General features: G+C 33.5%; 1 protein-coding gene across 50 annotated transcripts in view; it reads right to left on the bottom strand.

The window, feature by feature from the left end:
- The window catches only part of KCNMA1 (potassium calcium-activated channel subfamily M alpha 1), a 443,671-nt gene that overhangs the window by 94,071 nt on the left and 329,210 nt on the right, over positions 1–20,390 (bottom strand). For 19 of the 50 annotated variants that reach the window (XM_040702202.2, XM_046942681.1, XM_040702201.2 and 16 more), the window contains 3 exons: positions 20,356–20,367; positions 14,099–14,185; positions 11,299–11,375 (listed from right to left, as the gene is read on the bottom strand). In XM_040702202.2, the coding sequence (XP_040558136.1) occupies positions 11,299–11,375; positions 14,099–14,185; positions 20,356–20,367 (176 nt within the window). Of the gene's footprint in view, positions 1–987; positions 1,153–1,763; positions 1,938–7,972; positions 7,982–11,298; positions 11,376–14,098; positions 14,186–20,355; positions 20,368–20,390 lie in introns of all 50 variants that reach the window. The other 31 variants (XM_015288160.4, XM_015288161.4, XM_015288183.4 and 28 more) reach the window with 6 other exon arrangements.

Below are 20,390 nucleotides of genomic sequence, written 5' to 3'. Positions count from 1 at the left end.
TTCAAAAGTCTTGGTAAACCAAGAAATTACATTGTGGTTGGTGGTTTTTTTTTTTTTTTTTTTTTTTTTTGGTTGTTGGTGGGTTTTTTTTCCCATGCTAAAAGGTGCTAATGGCAGAAATTTCACTTATCTGTAGGGCTCTTACTCATTTATCTTCATCTAGTAGCTGTTAACACTTATGCTGGGACCCAACCACTTAATCTCTGTACTAGTCTGTATTAATGCAAACAATACCAGACACTGTTACAGAGGCTGATAGGGCATAGAAGTAACACTGTCTGCAGTAACTCTCAATCCAGGAAAGTTTCACAGTCACCGTTCTTAATAAACAAGTATGGTTTGCTATGTTTGATTCTAATACAGGGCTCTCTAAAGGATAAAAAACTCCTATAACTTGGAATAATAGTTACAAATGGCTCTTCCCTTAGAGAACAGCAACCAAGTAGATAAAAATGACATTCACAGTGCTTGTACACATAAACAGAGAAGATTTCTGCCAAAATCCCTACAAAATTCTATTAAAATCAATTTAATTGACACAGTGTTCAGACACAAAAATGATAACAAAGATCACAGTATTGGTATATACACCACATTTGTGTCTGGAAAAATAGTTCAAATGTCAAAATAACTACAGCAAAGTCATTCACCACATGGACTACACACTGCAGGCATCAAAAGGCAAACATGCATAATCTACTAACTACATAATGTTCTTAACAGTGGAATGTGCTTTTATTTGAAATGACTTGTAATATAAAGTGGACATGCTTTCTCATCCAAACTCCTACCATTTCTTCTGAATAACTTGTCAGTTTTACTTTGCATTTGGTTAGAGAAAGGACAACAAACCCATCTCAAGGTATAGTTCTGCCTGTAATAGATGTCTGAAGAGCATAGGAAAGCAAGAAAAATCACTGTTTAACAATCTTTCTCAATAGTTGACATCACACAGATAAAGGAAGCTCTACAATCCCTCTGGCTTACCCGAAGAACTAATGGCTACACATAGTTCTAATTCCTCTCTCTTCTCCCCCTCTAATTCTAGTCTTTCAGAAGATCTTTTGGAGCATATTCCAGTACTGTCCTGCAGGACAGATTTCGCTGCTAATTTCAGACAGTTTGCATTACAAAGTTTCCAACAGGTGAGTCCTAAAAAAAAAAAAACACTACAAAATGTAAATCCACTTTACTAAGGTATCTGCAGTGTCAATATTAGATGGACAGTCCTACCTTATTAATCATAAAGGGCTACAAGCCTAATTAAAGATAATGGTAGCAGTCTAAACCAAAATGTCAGCTAATACAGCTAAGCAGTTAAGTTGTATCCTGTACATTTATTCACTGCCTGTTGTATATGGCTATGTTGATTGTACTATTGCATTTGCCCACTTAGCACCAGTCACAGACTTAGACACAGTCCCATTCCTCCAATAACGCACATATTGGTTAATAATTAAAATTTATATTGTATGAATTAAATTAAAAAGATGTCATCAAACTGCACTACTAAGGTCCTGCAAGCTATTGCAAGAGCATGCTTCATAAAGAGCACAAAAAGCAAAATAACAAATTACATTTTTCATATTAAAAATAAATAGAAACAGAAATATAAATACAGAGCTGTATTGAAATTCAGTTTTGAATTTTTCAAAAAGCATCAGCCCAATAAAACTCACAGAACTACAATGTACAACACAAGACGGGGATGATACCACAGACACCACAGACATGGAACAGCATGTGTTGGTGTTAAAACTTACAGGCACGTAAACTGGTGGAGCAATCATTAACAGAGACAGAAGAAAGTGGGAAGGCTCTCTCAAGGGTGTCCATGTTACTATGTACACTGCCTGACATGCAAGAGCAGTCACGCTCAGAGCGTCCGCAATCAAAACAACATGCCAGTTTCATTCTCTTGTAGATGGACATCTTGGCTATAACCATGTGTTGGATGGGAGGAGAGGAAGAGCAGCAGGTTAATGGCAAGGTTATATATATAACAAGGCAGCTGGAAGGTAATTTAAGGGATTTAATACAGGCCTTAGTTTATGTTAACAGTCTTGACCCAGGAAAAAAAAATGCAATGAGATTATTGATAACACTTTGGCTGTACATTAAAAGTAGGGCAAAAGATAAATTGTTCTATATTTCTCTTCAGTCTCATAGGGTGACCGCAGACATAGGGAAGAATTACTGATTACAGTCAAATGTTTGGATCAAAAAAGAGCATAGTAAAAGCAGAAAATCATAGGAATATATTCTTCCCTTGGCACAATTAATACTGCTGGGCTAAAGTGAAACCAACATATAAAGTTGATGATTCATTAGATTTTTTTCACCAACTCTGCTTCATTTAGAAGTTGAAAACTTTTATATATATGTGTATATATATATATATGAATATGCATGTATACACACACAAAAACACACATACACATATTCTTACATACATACACATATACATATATGCACATACATACATACATATACACATATATATTTATCCTCAAACATGCTAATAATTGCTTTGCATTAAACTGTGCCAGGGAACTCCTTTATTGCAGTAAATTACACATTACTGGAGAGTTACAAGTTGTGCATAAAATTTTCTGAAAATTTGACTTCATTCACATTGCATCTTCAGAAATTCAAATTAACTCTTGACAGAATACCAAAATTTGTTGATATAAGTGACACAACTAATCACGGCAAATATGCTTGACATTAAAATCAGTTCACAAATAAGGCATCACCAAAAGCACACAGAGCATTGGTACATTGAACATGCTGAACCAATCCAATCATCGGCACACTTTCTGCTCCAACAGTTGCAGACTTTGTATAACTCAAAAAGATTGAAAGGTAGATTGAGAACCAAATAACTGGACATAGATTTAGGCACCGATTCCAAATGGATTTTCAGGTTGAAATAGAAAGTTTATGTCCTTTACTCACAGAAAGGATGATCTCCTTATTTCTAGAAATATACAGCATTCTGTTTTGTAAAAATGCTGTCATGTAATTATCTTCATTCAAATGCATGTGTTACCTCAGTCTCAAGTAAGCTTAAGTCTGAAGAACTGCAGAGGCCACTTAAATTGCTTCACATGTTGCACTGAACCAACGCTTTTGGTAATGGTTTAGATTGAACTGACTCAATTTATGCTTTAAGAAAAAAAAAAAAAGAAAAAAAAAAAACAGAACACCAACAGGCAAAAAGAAAACCTTGAAAGCAAAAGTAGTAAAAAGGTAATGTTTCTCTGGCCTGCACCTTCAGGTGAAGATTGAATAATGGTAGCAATATTAGATTTTTACTAGTTTCTTCTCTTTTTTTTTTCTTTTCTTTTTCCCAGTTTTTTAATGCTACAGTCACCAGGGAAGAGGGATTGTAATTGCTCAAATGGGTCAAGTCCTGTTCTAAGGCCTTGATGACTTGCCATACAGTATATTTGTCAAGCAAGGGTAACATTATGATTGTGGAAAACAGGCATTGAGGGAGATGAATGAGTGATCTCTTCAGCAGTGACTCCATTCCTCTAAAACTTTGCTCACATGACTACTGCCATGTTCTTTCAGCATCCTAGGAGAGTTATCTTAGAGCTGTTCAAAAAGTAATCATGCATCATCAGGCTTGTTTATTGCATGGTACATTGTTTCTCAGAGCTTGGCTTTTAGTAAGAAGGTTTCCACTGCAGCTTTTGAAGCATTCACATTCAAACTACACAGAAAATTCAAAACAGCATTTGTTTTCCCATAGTTTCCCTCTCTCTAACTTTTCCCAACATATTATTTAAAACTGAAAAGTTGGGCAGACAAAAAAATGTTACAAAAAATATTGGAGTGTTTTCATTATGCCTATTTTATTACTTTTATTTTAAGGAAACAAAGGAAAAATAAAGAGCATTTATGAGATACACTAACAGTAGGTGAGGGAAAAGGCATTCCCATTTTGTTTTAATTACAGCTGTTTTGAAAGACATTTTCTAATCAAATGCTGTAAGCAAAACGCACTATCAGATATTCTCAGCTGCTATGCTATTGGTTAGTAACAGTCCCTGGTTTTCATTTACTTGAATCCATAACTTATCAACAGTCAATAATAGAAAAGGTCATATTTTTAAAAATTAAAAAAACAATCATCCTTAACGGCAAATGAGGTTGGGAAGGAAAACTTTTTGTACTATTTTCATCAGACTTAAACCAATGAAGTTGGAAATTTAAGCCCATCTGTTCAAATGGGGAAGGAATCCATGGCACTTCTCAAAAGTAATGCCTTTCAGGGACTGTTTTTAACTATTATTATCAGTTGTTCTGGAGATCATGCATCATTTTAATATTTCACATCATTAACATGCAGGAAACAGGCTTGCACCTGGAAATATAAGTAGCAGATATGACTTGCCATAAGGCTTTCAACCAGTATATAAGCAACTGCATATCAGAGCAATACATTTTGTAAAGAAAACATGCCATCACTCTTCATTCATTTTAAACAGTCATTGTTACATTCACACCAAATACAATATTTATTTTCCTTTAAATAAAACAAAACATGGGATATTATTAGGGATGAGTAGTGACAAGATCAAAGACAAGACAGAAATGATTTCAAATGGTTCAAGCCACACACATACCATTCCTATTAAACTTCCATAAAAATTAACAAAAAATGGGTACCATCAAAGAGACAGGGGGACCTTAAGAACAGCCTCCGGGTGTTAAATTCATTTGACACCTGTAGCACCTGCATAAGATTCATCTCATTTCTATTCATAGAAATGTTATGGAGATTGAATAGAACTGTTATGTGCAACTAGTAGAAATATAAGTTGGGACATAAATGAAATTACTTCCCTATTTCCAATTGAACAATAAATGGATAAAAAGGAAGAACAGATCCTTCTACTTAGTATTGATCACAATTCCCCAGCATTTGTGAAAATATCAGGGGAACTAATCATGGACACAGAAATTAGACTACTTAAATGATTTACTGCCAAAACAAGGCCAATATGAATCGGAGTAATTTTCTGAGCTGTTAAGAGCAAAACAATAGCAAAAATTGATAGTTATTTATAAAAACAAAGAAATACTTCAAAAACTTGTTGTTGTTGTTGTTCTCAAAAAGGTAATGTCCTTTCATTTCAATAAAGAAGAAATACATGTCTACACTTCTAGGAATATCTTGTTTTCCAGTCTCAGAAACTCAGAAGAGCCTAGCCAACTTTTCTAGATTGTCTAGGTCTGATGTGTAACTTAGAGTTCACAAACAGTAGTGGGAAACATTTCCAGTTGCAAAAATAAGCAAAGGAAGCTGCAGATTATTGTCATCCTAGGATGTCAAAAAACAGCTCCTTTGTTAAAAATAAAAATAAATAAAAATAAAGCAGAACAAAGTATCCCTTCATCTTTGTTGATTTTTTTTTTTTTTTTTTTTTTTTGTATTAACTGTACAGGCTACCCAATTCTAATATTCCATACATCACTATACCAGTTTTCCTTGTGACCTCAACGGTAACAAAAAGTAAATCTATGAGGACATCTAGTGGCTCTCTATGAAACAACAGCTGGTTAAGAAGAATCAACTGGAGCTTTCTTGACCAGCAAATGATTCAAAAACGGTTCCACTACACTTAAGAATTGAAATGTATACAGTGTCATTTCAATTCTGCAAGTTCTCATTATCCACACTAAGAATAAAATAACAGCAGCATTAAAAGAAGACTGGACTGATTTGACGACTTTTAAGGATGCCAGTTAGCATCAAGAGACAAATTTTTAAAGAATTTCCCTTAGCACAATCTCTTTTCTGAAAAAATACAGCAGCATTTCTTAAATTATTTTTCACAATTTATTTTCTCTTAACACAACAGGCAAAGCTATCTCTTCATTATTTAATTTTTACAGAAAACTTCAATACCACCAACTCAGCTTTTTCATTATCTTGCAGGGTTTTTTTGCAATCTAAGTCATTTGGTCAGTTGCTTGCAATAATGTGTCACTGTTCTTTCTCAAAACTGTACAAACAGTGGGCATTCTGCCCTCTTCAGTAGCTAGAAGAAGTAATGTTGTGTTTATAGACCAAATCATTTTAATATTCAAATATCACTGTGAACTTGTCTTCATTATGTTAAGGTCTCAGGCAGCGCACTCTCAGAGTGAGCTGCATTTCTGAGCAGACAGAAGCTTTGGCATCTTTTTTATTTTTATTTTTTCCTTTACTGCAATTGCTTTTTTTAAAATACTTTTTTTTAAAGCAAAAAGAGCTCTTTTATTTGTTTATTGCTATTTCTATTAGTTTATGTAGTCCAGAAAGGGCTCAATACAGAAATATATTTAAAATTAATACATAGCAATTCATACAATTATTATAATAATTATTATTATAGCAATTCATAGCATACACAGAATCTAAATTACTTCCAGTGTTTTGCCTTTACATCTACCGATTCATCGTTTCATTCAGATAAATTAGTTCTCATTAATAAATTCTTATTCTGCTGTCCTGTCTTGACAATCTTTTTTTTTGTGTGTGTGCGTGTGTGTGTGTGTGTGTTCCCCAGCTTTCCGCTGCATCATTCTACTGGAAGACAGTAACTCTTCTCAGAAATTTCTGTTCTGTGTATGAATTACTTCTACCGCAGTGGCGGGGAGAGGGGATCTCATTTCTTTACTGTAGTAATGATATCAAAATAAAAAGAAAAGGACAAAGTAATGCTAACCATCACACAGGCCACCATAATTACAAGATGGCTGACACTATATCATGCAACTCCATGAGTATCAAATTTTTCTGAATTCTTTGCAAAATCCTATGGTGCGTACAGCTGAGAGGTGAAAAAATATCACAGTCTGGTTTAAGATCTGAAGTGTTATCAGAAAATAAATTCAATGTCTGGTGAAATGGTGAAAAGTCTCATAGCCTCACTTATTTAGAATAGCTGCAGTTGTATGGTATAGCTACCAGCTTCAATCTGATGCAGTAGTGAATGCTTTATTACACCTATGAAATACTCGATCCCTCCTGCTGTTTGAAAGAACAAACCCTATAATCCTAACACTGCAATATAACCAGTATATTTTTCATAGTGCTTGTATTTCTAGAAAGCTTAACTCTTTCCATGTCTAAAGTGTTGTGTTTATTTATATTATCATGACTGTACACACTAAAAGTGGCTGGTGAGAGCCTCCACAGATTCTGAGCACTTTGAAGTGGTCAGATTTAGACTGATGTGAAATGGTCTATAAACATCATATTCTATATATAATAGTAATAATGTAAAAATTTACAGTTTAGGTCCTGAAAACACAATGTGGCTCTACTCATGTAATTATTTTTATAACAAACAAAACTGTTATAGCTGGGGAAAATGATCACTGTAGATTGTTTGCTATTGATGAAAACTGTAATCTTATATATTCAAAGTAAAACACACATTTAATTCATTGTCTGGGTTCCTTCCCCCCGCACCTTTATTTTTGATGGTGGGGAGAAAGAAGTTAAAAAGGACAGTAGAAGACTGATGTTCTGTCCCTTGTGTCAGCTGTGCAATGGAAACCAAGTACAAAAAAACTGAACACAGATCTGACAATGAATTTGGCTTAATCAGGCAAACAATGCTATAGTGCTAATTATCCCAGCCTAACTGACAGCTCTGAATACTCATGAGATATCTCTAGGATCATTTCTCAGAAATGTCACTGCCAAGATCTCCCTTCCAAATAGGGATAAAAGACAAAGTTGTGGGAAAAAGGAGCAAAAAAGTGGAAAAGGGGAAAACTGCTGTATTTTCTTCAACGTCACCCTAATCTCCGTGGGTGGAAACGATGAGAAACTTGTGGGTATGACGCCACTGCTACATGCAACATAAATAAAGAAAATAACCAAAATACTGAACAAAAATACTCTCTGCTAGAGAAAGACAGGTTGGACCGCACTCTGGGCTACAGGGAACCCATTTTTACTCACAATAGATCACTATCAGTGTGAAGTTAAAATATAGTAGGGGCCGTGTTCCAAGGCAGCAAGAGGAAAAATAAATCAAAAGTTTGTCAATTATCATTGTTTACAAGAAATTCCTTCAAACACATCAATGTACACATGATATGTCCCTTCTGGGGTTCAACCCCCATTGTTCACAGCAAGCACTGTCACTGGAAAAAATATATACAGAATTAGACAACAGTTGTTGCACAGAATGAAAGAAACAGGAGGAGTAGGTCATCCAGTTCAGAGATTTCATCCCATTCCGCTGCATTTTATATAAATTTATACATGTATTTGGCCCCTTGCTGAAAAATCTACAGTTAAATGTCATAGGAATGAGATCGAAAGCATTCAAAAAATATGTTAACAATCTGTGAATAAAATTTCCACACAAACATTTATCTGGACATGACATCAGCATAAATATGTTATACAGGGAGTGGGATAGGTAAGGTAAAAGAAGGATGGCAGAAACTGCAAAAGGAAAACAAGGTTACATTAATTATCTGTGGCCTTGTGGAAATGTACTGAACTTCTCTGAATTATTAATATTAGGCCTAACAGGTTTGGACAAATAGGTATATAGGTCAAACTCACGTTTAGACCCCAACAATATCAGAAGCTAATGTTCAGATAGTATCTAAAATGCTGTGCAACCTCAGATACATTACTAAAAATCTGGTCTTCCAGTGTCACATGAACCTACATTAATTAAAGAAGATAACCTTTCACATTCAATTCACCTGAAAGTGTCAATATTTACTAGCAGCCCCCTTCATTTCATCTTATATGTTTTCCACATTCAGCTGTCTCTAGTTGCTATGTTGCTCACTAATTAAAATATATACACTTATATAGGAGCACATGTTTGCATGTGATCATTTTTGTTGCCTTTAGAAAATCAAGTTCTTAGCTTAACTGTTGATGGATCAGTTGACAGTTTTCTAATTCAATGGAGAAAGTATTTCTTAGTGTATGTTTTGTTATGGCTAGCTTGCAGTTTAAGACAAAAAAAGTTTGTGTATTTTACAGATGGATAATACAATTAAGATTTTCAAAAGTGTTAAGTGATTTGAAAGCTAAAACTAAGGCATTTAATGTGAATAACAGTCTTTACCTTAAGACTTACCTTTTAAAAATATATACCCAGTCCCATAAAAGGGATCTTGAGCACTGGAATTAGTCCTCCAAAATTACTAAATACTGTTGAATTTTTTTTATTATTATTATTTTTTTCTGCTGACAGAACTTTAAAAGCAAAGAAACTGCATTATTCGTAATAGTTGTGAACACTGTGCTAAGCGGAAGCTACTTCCTATTATAGTGCCTCTAACCATATGTGTGTGTGGGGGTGGAGGGAAGGACAGCAGATGGGGAGAAAGGAGAGACAATTAAAGGGAAAAAACAATATTTTGCTGTCTTTTTTTTCTTCTTCACCCTACTGAGAGGATTCCCTCCTTAGTGCTTAGTCCTCACTGCAGCAGTTCTGACAGGCTCCTTCCTCAGCCTCACTAAATCCATCATTTTGTTTCTACATCTGGGCAATATCTCTATTTTTTGGACTGACTGTCCCTTTTGGGACATTCCACAGTGCCATATATAGAAGTACACGAAATTTTCAGATTTTTCTCTTTGAAACAGCACATGTGTGAGGAAAGCATACAAAATGTGAAGGAGTAGAAAAGAACACACAATTAAATAGGTTTGTTTTGTTTGTTTGTTTGAGATTTTTGTTTGTTTGTTTGTGTTTTTTTTTTTTAAGAATTGGGCAAACAAGTAACATATTCCTTCTTAAGTGCTGTGCAATTGGCTTTGTAAGTTACTTGCACCCTGAGGCATCTGAAACTTGCTTTATCAGAACTTGCTCAGCAGTCTCACTGGCTTTGGCAGCAGTTCAAAGGTCACATTCTCACATGGATAAATTGTTCTTGAACAATATGTCAGGCAATTTTTTCTCACAATCTGTTAGACAATATATACATTCCTTCCACATCAGGCATGCTTTCCATCTGCTTTACTCTCCGTGAAGCTACTGGGAGGAAATTTCTATTTTCTGTCAAGGCCTCAGCTGTTTTCTCTCAAATACACTACTTTGTTTCACACTTCTGTGGTTTGGTTTTGGTTTTTTTGGGTTATTTGTTTTTGTTGTTGCTGTTTGTTGTTGTTGTTGTTTGTTTGTTTTTAGAGGAGCTTCTTAAAAACTCATGACATATGCTTTTCTTTTTAAAATCCATAAAACTCATCCATTTCAGGTGCTCCTTAAAGGTCCAGTTTAGGCTTCTTTTCATCTTCCAAAACAGTGCAATGATGATGCTAAGAATAAGCTCATTGAATGAATAAACATGGCAGGTTTTTTTTTTCCTCTTAAAAGTACTGGTAGGGTAAGTTCATTCAAACTCTTTCAATATGTTTCAATTTACCTAGTCAATGTTTTTGTAATGAAAGAGCTTCTCCATAGCAAAATGGAATGGAATGCACATAAATATTTGTGCATCCATTTAGAGAAGGATCTCTAAATCCTATTGATTTGAATATTACAAACTTTCTTGGATCAAACACAGCTATATCTAAAATGTGGTTGTGACAGTTCCTGCAAAATATCTTCAAAAAGTAGATCTAACTGAAATAATAATTTCTATATATTTATAAAAACAGAGATGTAAAGTCTGATCTCAATTCTCAAACTCAATTAGTTCTTTACATACAAGTTTCCAAAGAATTTAAACAGCAGACCTAAGAATGCAACTAAACCAAATGCTAGCATTTCAGCTATGGAATCTATTGAAAGAATATGTTTAAGGCACCAATCTTTTTTTATTTTTTTTTTTTCCCCAGACAATTTCTTTCTCTAGGAAATGATGATTTATTTCAATAATAGCTTAGTTCAATAGTTACATGATGGAATAATATTCCATAATATCTTCTTGTACAGAATTGTATTCAGCAAGGAAAACAAAAGCTCTTTACAGAAAACTATTGGAATTACTGGATTTCAGCATTATATGAATGAGAGCAGAACTTCACTGTTAGTTTATTTTTAACTTAGAAACTTCTACAATTATATCTAGCTAGATGAACTGTCTAAGTTTTGTTATCTTAAGATCCTAGTAGATTTTTTAATGAAGAAACATGTGTAAGTGGTATGGAATTTAATAAGAATAATTTCAAAATGCAAATTGCACTCATGTTGCCATGAATTTATTTTTTAACTTTTCTGCACCACTGTGTGAAACATGTAACTGAGCGTACATGTAACAAGACTAAACAGTTCATAAGGAGGAAAAGGGAATGATAGAAATATTACTTACGCCGTTTGCAGCCACACTTTTTTATCCTTTTGGGATCTGTGATGTCATCATGGCAGGCCTTGCAGTAAAAAAATGCCCTGGAGAGACAGAGTGGAAAAACTGACACATTTCTTAATCCATACAAATGAAATTAGTCCCACATTTCTTCTTGTTCCAGTATCAAATTAATGAAACATGCCTGTGCTAATTTCCTTTAATCTTTGAAACTGTTTAGATATTTAAAGTAGGAAATATTTGCTACAAGACCATGAAATTCAAACATAAGACTCCAAATTAGTGTTTCTTTTAATATACTTGAAAAGTAATTGGGAAAAGGGATGATAATTATGACAGAGTATATCTTTGCAGTTGTCTTTCATCTTAGAAAAATGGAGTGTCCAATGAATTTCAAAAAGAATGTGCATATATATATATTTGTATATATATAATGAATTCTCTGTTCTTATCAGATATAACAGATATTTTCTTTTGGAAACACCATCTAGCACCCTGGGCCAGTTTTTCAGCCCAGTCACAAGTTGGACATCATCTTAGATAAAATGAGAGACTGTAAAGTGGTCGATGTGACAATATGTCAGATGTATGATTTATCCCTCTCAAACCGTACCCCCACCCCCCCCCCCCCCCCAAAAAAAAGAGAAAGCCTACAAAAAATTAGTAAGATTCTATAGGAATATATAAATGAAAGAGCAGATACAGTATTGCTTCAGATTAATTTTTGTCTTTTATATTTGGTGTTAGAGCAGAATCATACTGGTTTTGAACAGAAAAGAAATCAACGTTTCTAAGAAAAACATATAATTAATACGTTGATCCATCTAGGTTACCAGGTGATATTCTTGCTTATTAACATCTACTATTGTATCAAAATGCTCACCGATAGCTGAAACACAAAGAAAACTAAGGTAGAGGGAAAAGAGTAAACATTTGACTTTACATAAATATCAAAATAAAATTTCAGTTTAATAAATATGTATCTGACTGCTCTCAGATGAGTTTAATTGTGCCGGTACAACAAGTTGCATAAGGCTACTGTGACACACTTCACATCAGATAGCTGGCCTGTAGCAGAACAGTTTACTAGTATTTCTGCTGGCATAACAAAATAAACATAGTTTTTAACCTGCTGAAATGTCCTAGTAGATTTCAGGATGTGTTAGCTCCATGCCTATCTTTCCCAACCTTCTCCCTTTGCGTTCGTCTCAATACAAATTCACTGTAAGGAACAAAGCTATCATTCTACACCTGAAATTTATCCATTAGCATATTTAAAAAATCCATGATAATTTGAATTGCAGGCATTTGACTTACTTGTTTTCATCATATAATACTTACAATCCTTTTCACTTTCTTTCCTTCTCAAAGACCTCAACTTTAGAACATTTTTTTCTGTCTGATTCACAGCTCAAAAGAGTGTAATCAGCACTTTTCATAATTGTTTTATTATTCAATTAGTTGAAACATATCTGATAATCACTTGCTTTGCATAGAATAGCTACATGATGTGGCAATGAAGGGAGTATGGACCTAACAAAGCTTTCTGCAAAAAGCCAGGCAGAACTGGGAATTCCATTTCTGCTTGTTATTAGATAAAACACGATAGACAAATGATGGGCAAATTCTTTCTAAACACGTTACTAGCAGTTAACTGGTCAAAGAAATGATACGTCAGGCAATTTCTGTGAAATAAGTCTGAAATATTTTCATAGGAGATTGTAAAAAGCTCTATAAAATGAAAAAAACCTACCAACTCATCACAGGAGTGTGAATACTACATTCAAATGGATAAAAGCAAAAGAGAAGAAAAAATTGTATGCTGAAAGGCAGTGTATCTGACACAATACTGGTTGCAAATACTCTAAAGTCAGTGCTAGAAATATGAGAGGATAGAGGTATTACTGTGCTCTCCTTTGTGCTTTGGCTAAACAAAAACTTTCAAATTATCAGCAATTTCATTATTTTGATGTTTTGACATTCTTTATATACTCATAACAAACACATATTACTTAAATATTACTTTTCACGTAAGTTTAGGACTCAGTAAATGTTATCACTTAAATATTATTATTATTATTATTATTTTAATTCAAGGGACATTAAAGAATTATATATTTTAAACACTACTTTCTCACATTGCTATAATATTCCTTCCAAGCATTTTATACCCTAACAAGCCAGAATAAATATGCTGGGCACTAAATACAAAAACCATAAAACTCTCATTAATCTAATGCAACTATAGTACATCTAACTACTGTGAACCAGTGAAGCTGTCCTTAATGGTTGGAATATATTTCAAACAGTTTTATTTGTATTTATTATTATGAGGACCTAGAATACTTAGTCTCAGTAAAGAAAAACTGTAAGATCATAAATATTAATCTGCTAATGCAATTAGCAAATAAATACAGTAGCTTGCTCAAATCAAATACTTAATAGATTGTATAAGAATAAGAACTACTTTAAACCTGAAATTTGGACAAAACTGTCAACTCAGTTCTATCACAGAACAATTTCACTAACTAATTTATAGAAAAATTTAGATCAATATATTTTACATTTTCTAGTAAAATTCTGAAAAATACCCTCTTATTTTCTTCTACTTGTAAAATACTTGTAAAATTATTTTATTTCCTTGACATTTGAAACCAGAGTTAAGAAAATGGTATGCATGATCTCAATGAAAGGTAGTTTATTACAGTGAAAATCAGTTCATGTGTCTACATGTAAAGGAAAACTGCACAAATAAAAAAAATAAATACAGTATGTTTAAATTTAAAGATAGGAATGTATGAATTACCTTTTTACTTCTTTGGCATCACTTGCAATGAAGAATCCTAAGGTACCTTCTTGAATCTTCACATGGTTTCCAGGATTGATCAATATACTGCTCAGCGAAACAAAAACAAAATAATAGATTTTAATTACTTTTAACATAATGTTCGAAACTAGCTTTATTTATTTTACTATAGGGGACCCACTAGTTACGAAAGGCTGCAAGGAAATTTTAAGCCATTTTTTCCTTGAAATTTCCAATCAAATAACAGTTTTCACATGCTATCATTTTTACAAAAACATTACTTTGAGACATTGACATGCCTTTTCCCAAAAATCACATTAAGTGTTTATATATGTATTCTTATGTTTTTGCATTAAGTAGGGATTATACAAAATAACAACGCCTCTCAGAAACATGATGTGTGAAGCTGAGTTTTTAGGTCTCTTGCTCTGTCATGCAAAGTGGTGAACAATTCAAGATATGGTGAAAAGAACCAACAACCACCACTCAATAACAATACAAAAAGCCATTCATGAAGGTAAACCCTTTTATGCAAGTTTTTGCCAATTTCTAGTGATACAGAATGTTAATGGGACCCCTATCTGGACATACAATGTTATTGTTTAAAATAATAAATACACACATACACTCAAGGGGAATGGTACAAGACAACCAGTCACGATAGCTGAAAAAACATAAAATGAATTTAAAAAATTTTTAAATACTGCTATGTAGGCATGGAAGAACAAAAATAACCCAACCACGCTGACAAAATAGCCTCAGCTAAGTATGATGAAGGAAATTATGAACTGCTATCAAGAAGTGAGATATTCTATATTTCTTTACGAAATATTTTTATTTTCTTGAAGATTTAACTCTAGATATCAGTTAAGGTAATTTGCAAAGTATGAAGCCACATATGCATACACAGAGAGAGATATATTTTCCAATAACTCTTACTATTGTGTAATGTAACTAAGCTTTTGACTTGATAAAATTTAAAACCGCTTGTCAAAATTATTTCTTTTTGTATTTTTTAAACTTGGTCATTGAAAATCACAGTCTACTAATGGTATGCACATACAATCTGAAGTAAATAATGACTACCAGCAATTTAAATGCTGGCATAAAAATACATACACAAAATTAGAGAAAGCACTTATTCAAACACATATACATTACTAAAATGTAAAGGTCAAAAATATTTGAAGTCACTATTAGGAAGAAAAATGGATCTCAGAAGTTCTCATATTCAGGATGGTATTTATCACCTATATATTAGTAATAAATGAGTGTGACAAACAGTGTACTTGAAAGCTTTACATAAGCAAATGGCTACGTGTGAGTATCCATGTAAAAATGCCCTGTGAAAAGAATAATCAGAGTGCAAAGTAAAGCACTTAAGAATTAAAAGGTTGGTCATGCAGCCATAATTTAGTCTACACTATGTAGTCATCACGATACAATTCTTAACTAATTTCCATAAGCTACTTTTTTTCTCACAGTCTGAGACTGCATTCAGGAGTGTGTTACTTGCATTGTTCTAGTCGTCTTAAGTAGTTTATTTTTCTTTAAACTCAGCATCATTTTTAATGTGTTTTTTTTCTTCAGTGTTCCTCACACTGGCATGCAATTAGTTCACAGATACATAATCTATTTTACAAGAATATGAAGATAAAGTGTTACTCCATTTTACAGATGAGTTACTAATGACTCAATTGAGTCACTATGAGGAAAAATATTTATTTATTAAGGATGCCTACAACTTATTTTTATTAATATTTAGCATTGTATATCTCTTTATACAGTTTCTTGGACTTCTCCTGCAAGTAGAAATGCTCAGCAACTGGTTCCCAAAGTAATCAGAGATCATCTGTAAAAAGTTTTGTTTAAATTACTTGTTTCAAACTTGGCTATAGTTTAAAAGGAGAGAACTAAAGAAAAATTGAGTGCATCACCACAGAAAGCAGCTCCACAGCACATTTCAGTAATATTGCAAAAAATGAAATGTGATAATTTTAATGATGCCTACAGTGTAATGCACACAGGTAAGTGGATATGCATTAAGACTGCACAGCTGAAGTTCACATCTTTTTCATTTCTTAGTTTATTGGGCTTACTGGTTTTGCTTGCAAAACAAAACACTTAATGTAATTTTAAAATGTGATTTCCCAGGTTTTAAGATGAAATAAAGCTGACAGAAAACAAAATAGAACAATCAATCAATCAAACAAAACACAAAACTAAAGCAAAAAATCATTTGTTCATATGAAATAAGTCACTGAAGTCACAAATATGTTGGAAAATTTAGATTCCTTGGACAAAGTTTTGTCACTTGAGTCAATGTACCAAGTCAAAGCTTTCTGGCTGTTCCAGGAACAGCTTAAGAGGCTGCCAATGAGGCAGATTAAATGTGCTCTACTTGGACACTAGTAGGGGGGGGAAAAAAAAAAAAAGAAAAAAAAAAGAAAAAAAAGAGAGTGAGAGAGAATCACCAACATATAAAGCCATGAGCCCAGGTAAAACCAGAAGGGGATCTTTTTGCTATAACTCGCTTTAGTCTTTCTGCCAAAACATTCCATCATCTCCTTAAATTTACATGCAGTTAAGTCTCTAGCCTTTCATCCTCCCTGTGTCCTTATTTTTATTGTCATTTTGATGATAATTTAGCTGTTAGAAATCTACAGAAGCTAGTCTTATTTGTTTCTAGTAAGCTGTTCCTTCTAAAATATGTAAACATTTACAATACAGGTAGATTTGACTACATTTCTTAAGTACCAGTGATTACCGCTCTGTCAGAGTAACACTTCTTTTATCCCCCTATTTCATCCTTTGCCCTTAATCATGAAGGCATTACAGATTTTCAGTGAGAACAGATGAACACATTTCTTTACATAGACACCTTTTTTTTTTTTTTTTTTCCCCCTCCCAGAACTTCAAGCTTCACAAAGTAATAAGCAGGTCTTTTAAAAGGCAGTCTACATAATCCTAAAACAGAAGTGATTTAAGTTGCAAATGTACTGTGAGCATGCTTTTGAATTTCAAGGTTTCCTGGGACACATTAAATCAATTCAGGTGGGTCAGTACAGACTTTATTTTGTCATGTCTTTTATGTCATTCACATATACTTTTTTTTCCACAAATAAACTGTATTTATAGCCACAAAATATAGATGTGATTGCAGTTAATGCACTATGACCCAAGCATCAAAGACTTCGGTTGAAATAAAAAATTAATTTGCTCCATCGCTGTATTGACAGTGAGCTACAAGAAAGACACCAAAAACTTGTTTTATAGGCACACACCAATATTTAACCAGATCACAGTCATGATCAATTTCTACTAAGTATATATGGATTTATTAAATATACTGCTTATTAGAGCAGCAATTGAATTATTTCTAGGAGAACTGGGATGTCATAGCTGAAGCATAACTAAAGTTATGCTCTGATAAGCACTCACAGTAATATGTACAGTAAGCAAAATGTCTTGAATTAAAATACTTAATCACAAGGGGGAAAAAGAGCAAAGAAAAATAAAACAGGCTTTAAAGCCTACCAAGAAGAATGCATCCATCAGTTGTTTAGAGATGCATACATCTGTCTAAGCAGTTCATGAAAATGTGCACATATGTATATTCCCCTAGTTGTGGAGATAAGTATATGACAAAGTAATGTCCCATATATATATATTTTCAAGTCTGGGAAATTCCCTTGTCAGCAACTTCTGTTATTTACTGTACTTTTTCTTCTTACTTTTAGGATAACAATTCAGATAGCAGTGAGAACGGGATTCACTTCATCTGTTTTAGAGTAGAAGTTGCTTTCAAGAACTGAAGTCTGAATAACTAAAAGGGATTAATTAGGTCTACGCTGATAAAGATAGGTGAGATAAATGCCAACATCAGGGATCAAATGAACAACTCATCCTTTCATCAAGGAAACCTGTCTAATTGAGTGGCATTTCCTTATTATTTTTTTTTTCCAGATTTTTAGGTACCCTTATAAATGCCATTTTTATTTTTAAAAAAATTATATATATATATATAGTTGAATTAAATGAAGCAAAAATTGCAAAATTTTGACTAAACAAATGACAACAGCTGTAAAAACTTATTTTTTTTTAACCTTGTGGTAGATGTACTGTACCATTCCCCATGTGACTAAAATAGTAACAATATCATATATTAATCAGAAATATAAATAATGACTCATTGTTATTAATAGAGTAACTAAAACAAGACTATTTGATATTACTGACTAAAGCTATCACACTGTTAAATAAAGGAAGCTATTTTTCTTGTTCCATGCCACGCCCAGATGAAATGCATCACTATTAGTTTAATGGCCTTTTAAATTGTGCCATGTTATTCACACAACTACAGATGTAGAATTACAAAATTAATTTTAGGTGATATGTATTTTTTTCTGGGAATGATTCTAAGTGGAGTGTGAGGGTAGGTGCACAAATCCCATAGCGGGAGTTGCGTGCATACCAGCTTCACACTGCATGTAACTCGTGAATATTGCTTCTTTCTTCTGGGCTCTATCATTGACATTAATTCAGATCCATATTGTTCTACACAGAAAAATCCAGTAAGACACTAAAAAGAGTACAAGGCAAAAGACACGGCACATTACATGCTACAGTATATTAAGCCTTAATTACTACAAGCATACAAAAAAAGGTTGCTCCCAGGAGTTATGTCCTTCACAATAGCGTCTACTAAATCATGGATGTAAAGTGTTTTTACTGGGGAATAGTCCAAGCTAGTTCAATGGTGTTGGTGAGTTCAGTACACTTCAAATAATTTAATTTTTCCTTCTGCTTCTGGAAGTGACTGATTATCAATGCAATGAAGCAGCACAATACAGATTATTCTGGGAGCAAGCAACTTTACTTTGTACAACACTTCTTCATATTGTTCATCATGCCAGCGTTCACATGCCTTAACCACAAGATAATATATACTTAAAAGCAAGAAGCGAAGTAGAGGTGCAACAACTGCAGATCCTTGAAGATGCTAAGTGTTGCAGTAACTTCTCTGCAGTTGGATCATATCAATAATGCCAAACTGACAGGAAGCCACCTCTCTTTTCACACATCTACTTAGAAACCACAGGAGAATAAGACTAAAAATTAAACATAACACACAGCACACGCAACAAAACAGACATGGAAAGTAATGTTTAGGGAGTATGAGGAAGAAGGATATTAAAATGTCTGAAAAATGAGAACGGGTCTCTGAAAAACAACACCAACAGATTGCTATAAGCAATTAGAAAAACAAATGGGAGTGACAAAAAAAAAAAAAAAGATGAGGAGAGGAGGAGGAGAGGAGATGGGAAGATACGGAAGATCATGCCTTCTTGATTCCATTCAAACCAATAGCAGCAGGATAGAATGTTGACTAGAGAAGGGATCTCAGCATGGTGTAGCAAAAGAAAATGATACATATGCCATCCCAAAGGAAAAAAACAAAACAAACAAAAACAAAAACAAAAACTTAGAAAAACTTGAGTAATATCTTAATAAATAATCTTAATAAAAGTCATTAAAATGAATGTGACATACAACACAAACTATCCATGGTACTTTCACTGGAACAGTACAATAAATTTAATGAGTACTGTATTGCTATTAACTGCAGTCAAAACAGGATCAGCAATGCAAAGAATCAGGCATTAGATTGTTGTTAATGGAAGGTGAGACTACAAGAGAAAATGAATCACTGTACTCTCAGACGTGTTTTGAAGGAAGACTAGGGGAAGAAGGAGATCAATGAACATATGAATATGGAGACGATATGTCAGCACAAGGGCTGGTAAAGACAAAAACTACATCATCGTGATACAGTACAAATGAAAAAAAGGATAACGGGAGGCGTTAACAGTAAATTCTATTTTTCAAATGTAACAGTCTAATACACCAATGATTCTTTAAGGGGATAAAAACAAAAGCCTAAAACATATACTGTTGTATTTTATATTTCCTGCAAAGAAGTTAGTGCATGAGTCACAAGAACCAATGGAGAGACAAAATGCTATCCTGTCTCCTTTTTGAGATTGGGGGCTCATATATAAATATACACACATATAGATATATATATATACACACTTAGACAGATGAATATATATATGTATATATATGTGTGCATATACAGAGAAAGATAGACAAAGATGTTATCTTCCTGTGTTCTTGGCAAGGAATTAGTCCTGAAGTTAGAAGGAGTGGAGGTAGGATTGAGGTTGGAAGGAAAGGTAACGAAGAGGGCATACCGCTTTCGGCTTCTGCAAACGACAAGAAAAAAATT

Source organism: Gallus gallus, chromosome 6, assembly GCF_016699485.2.
Source record: "Gallus gallus isolate bGalGal1 chromosome 6, bGalGal1.mat.broiler.GRCg7b, whole genome shotgun sequence".
Classification (NCBI taxonomy): domain Eukaryota; kingdom Metazoa; phylum Chordata; class Aves; order Galliformes; family Phasianidae; genus Gallus; species Gallus gallus.
This window is presented reverse-complemented; position numbering and strand designations above follow the sequence as displayed.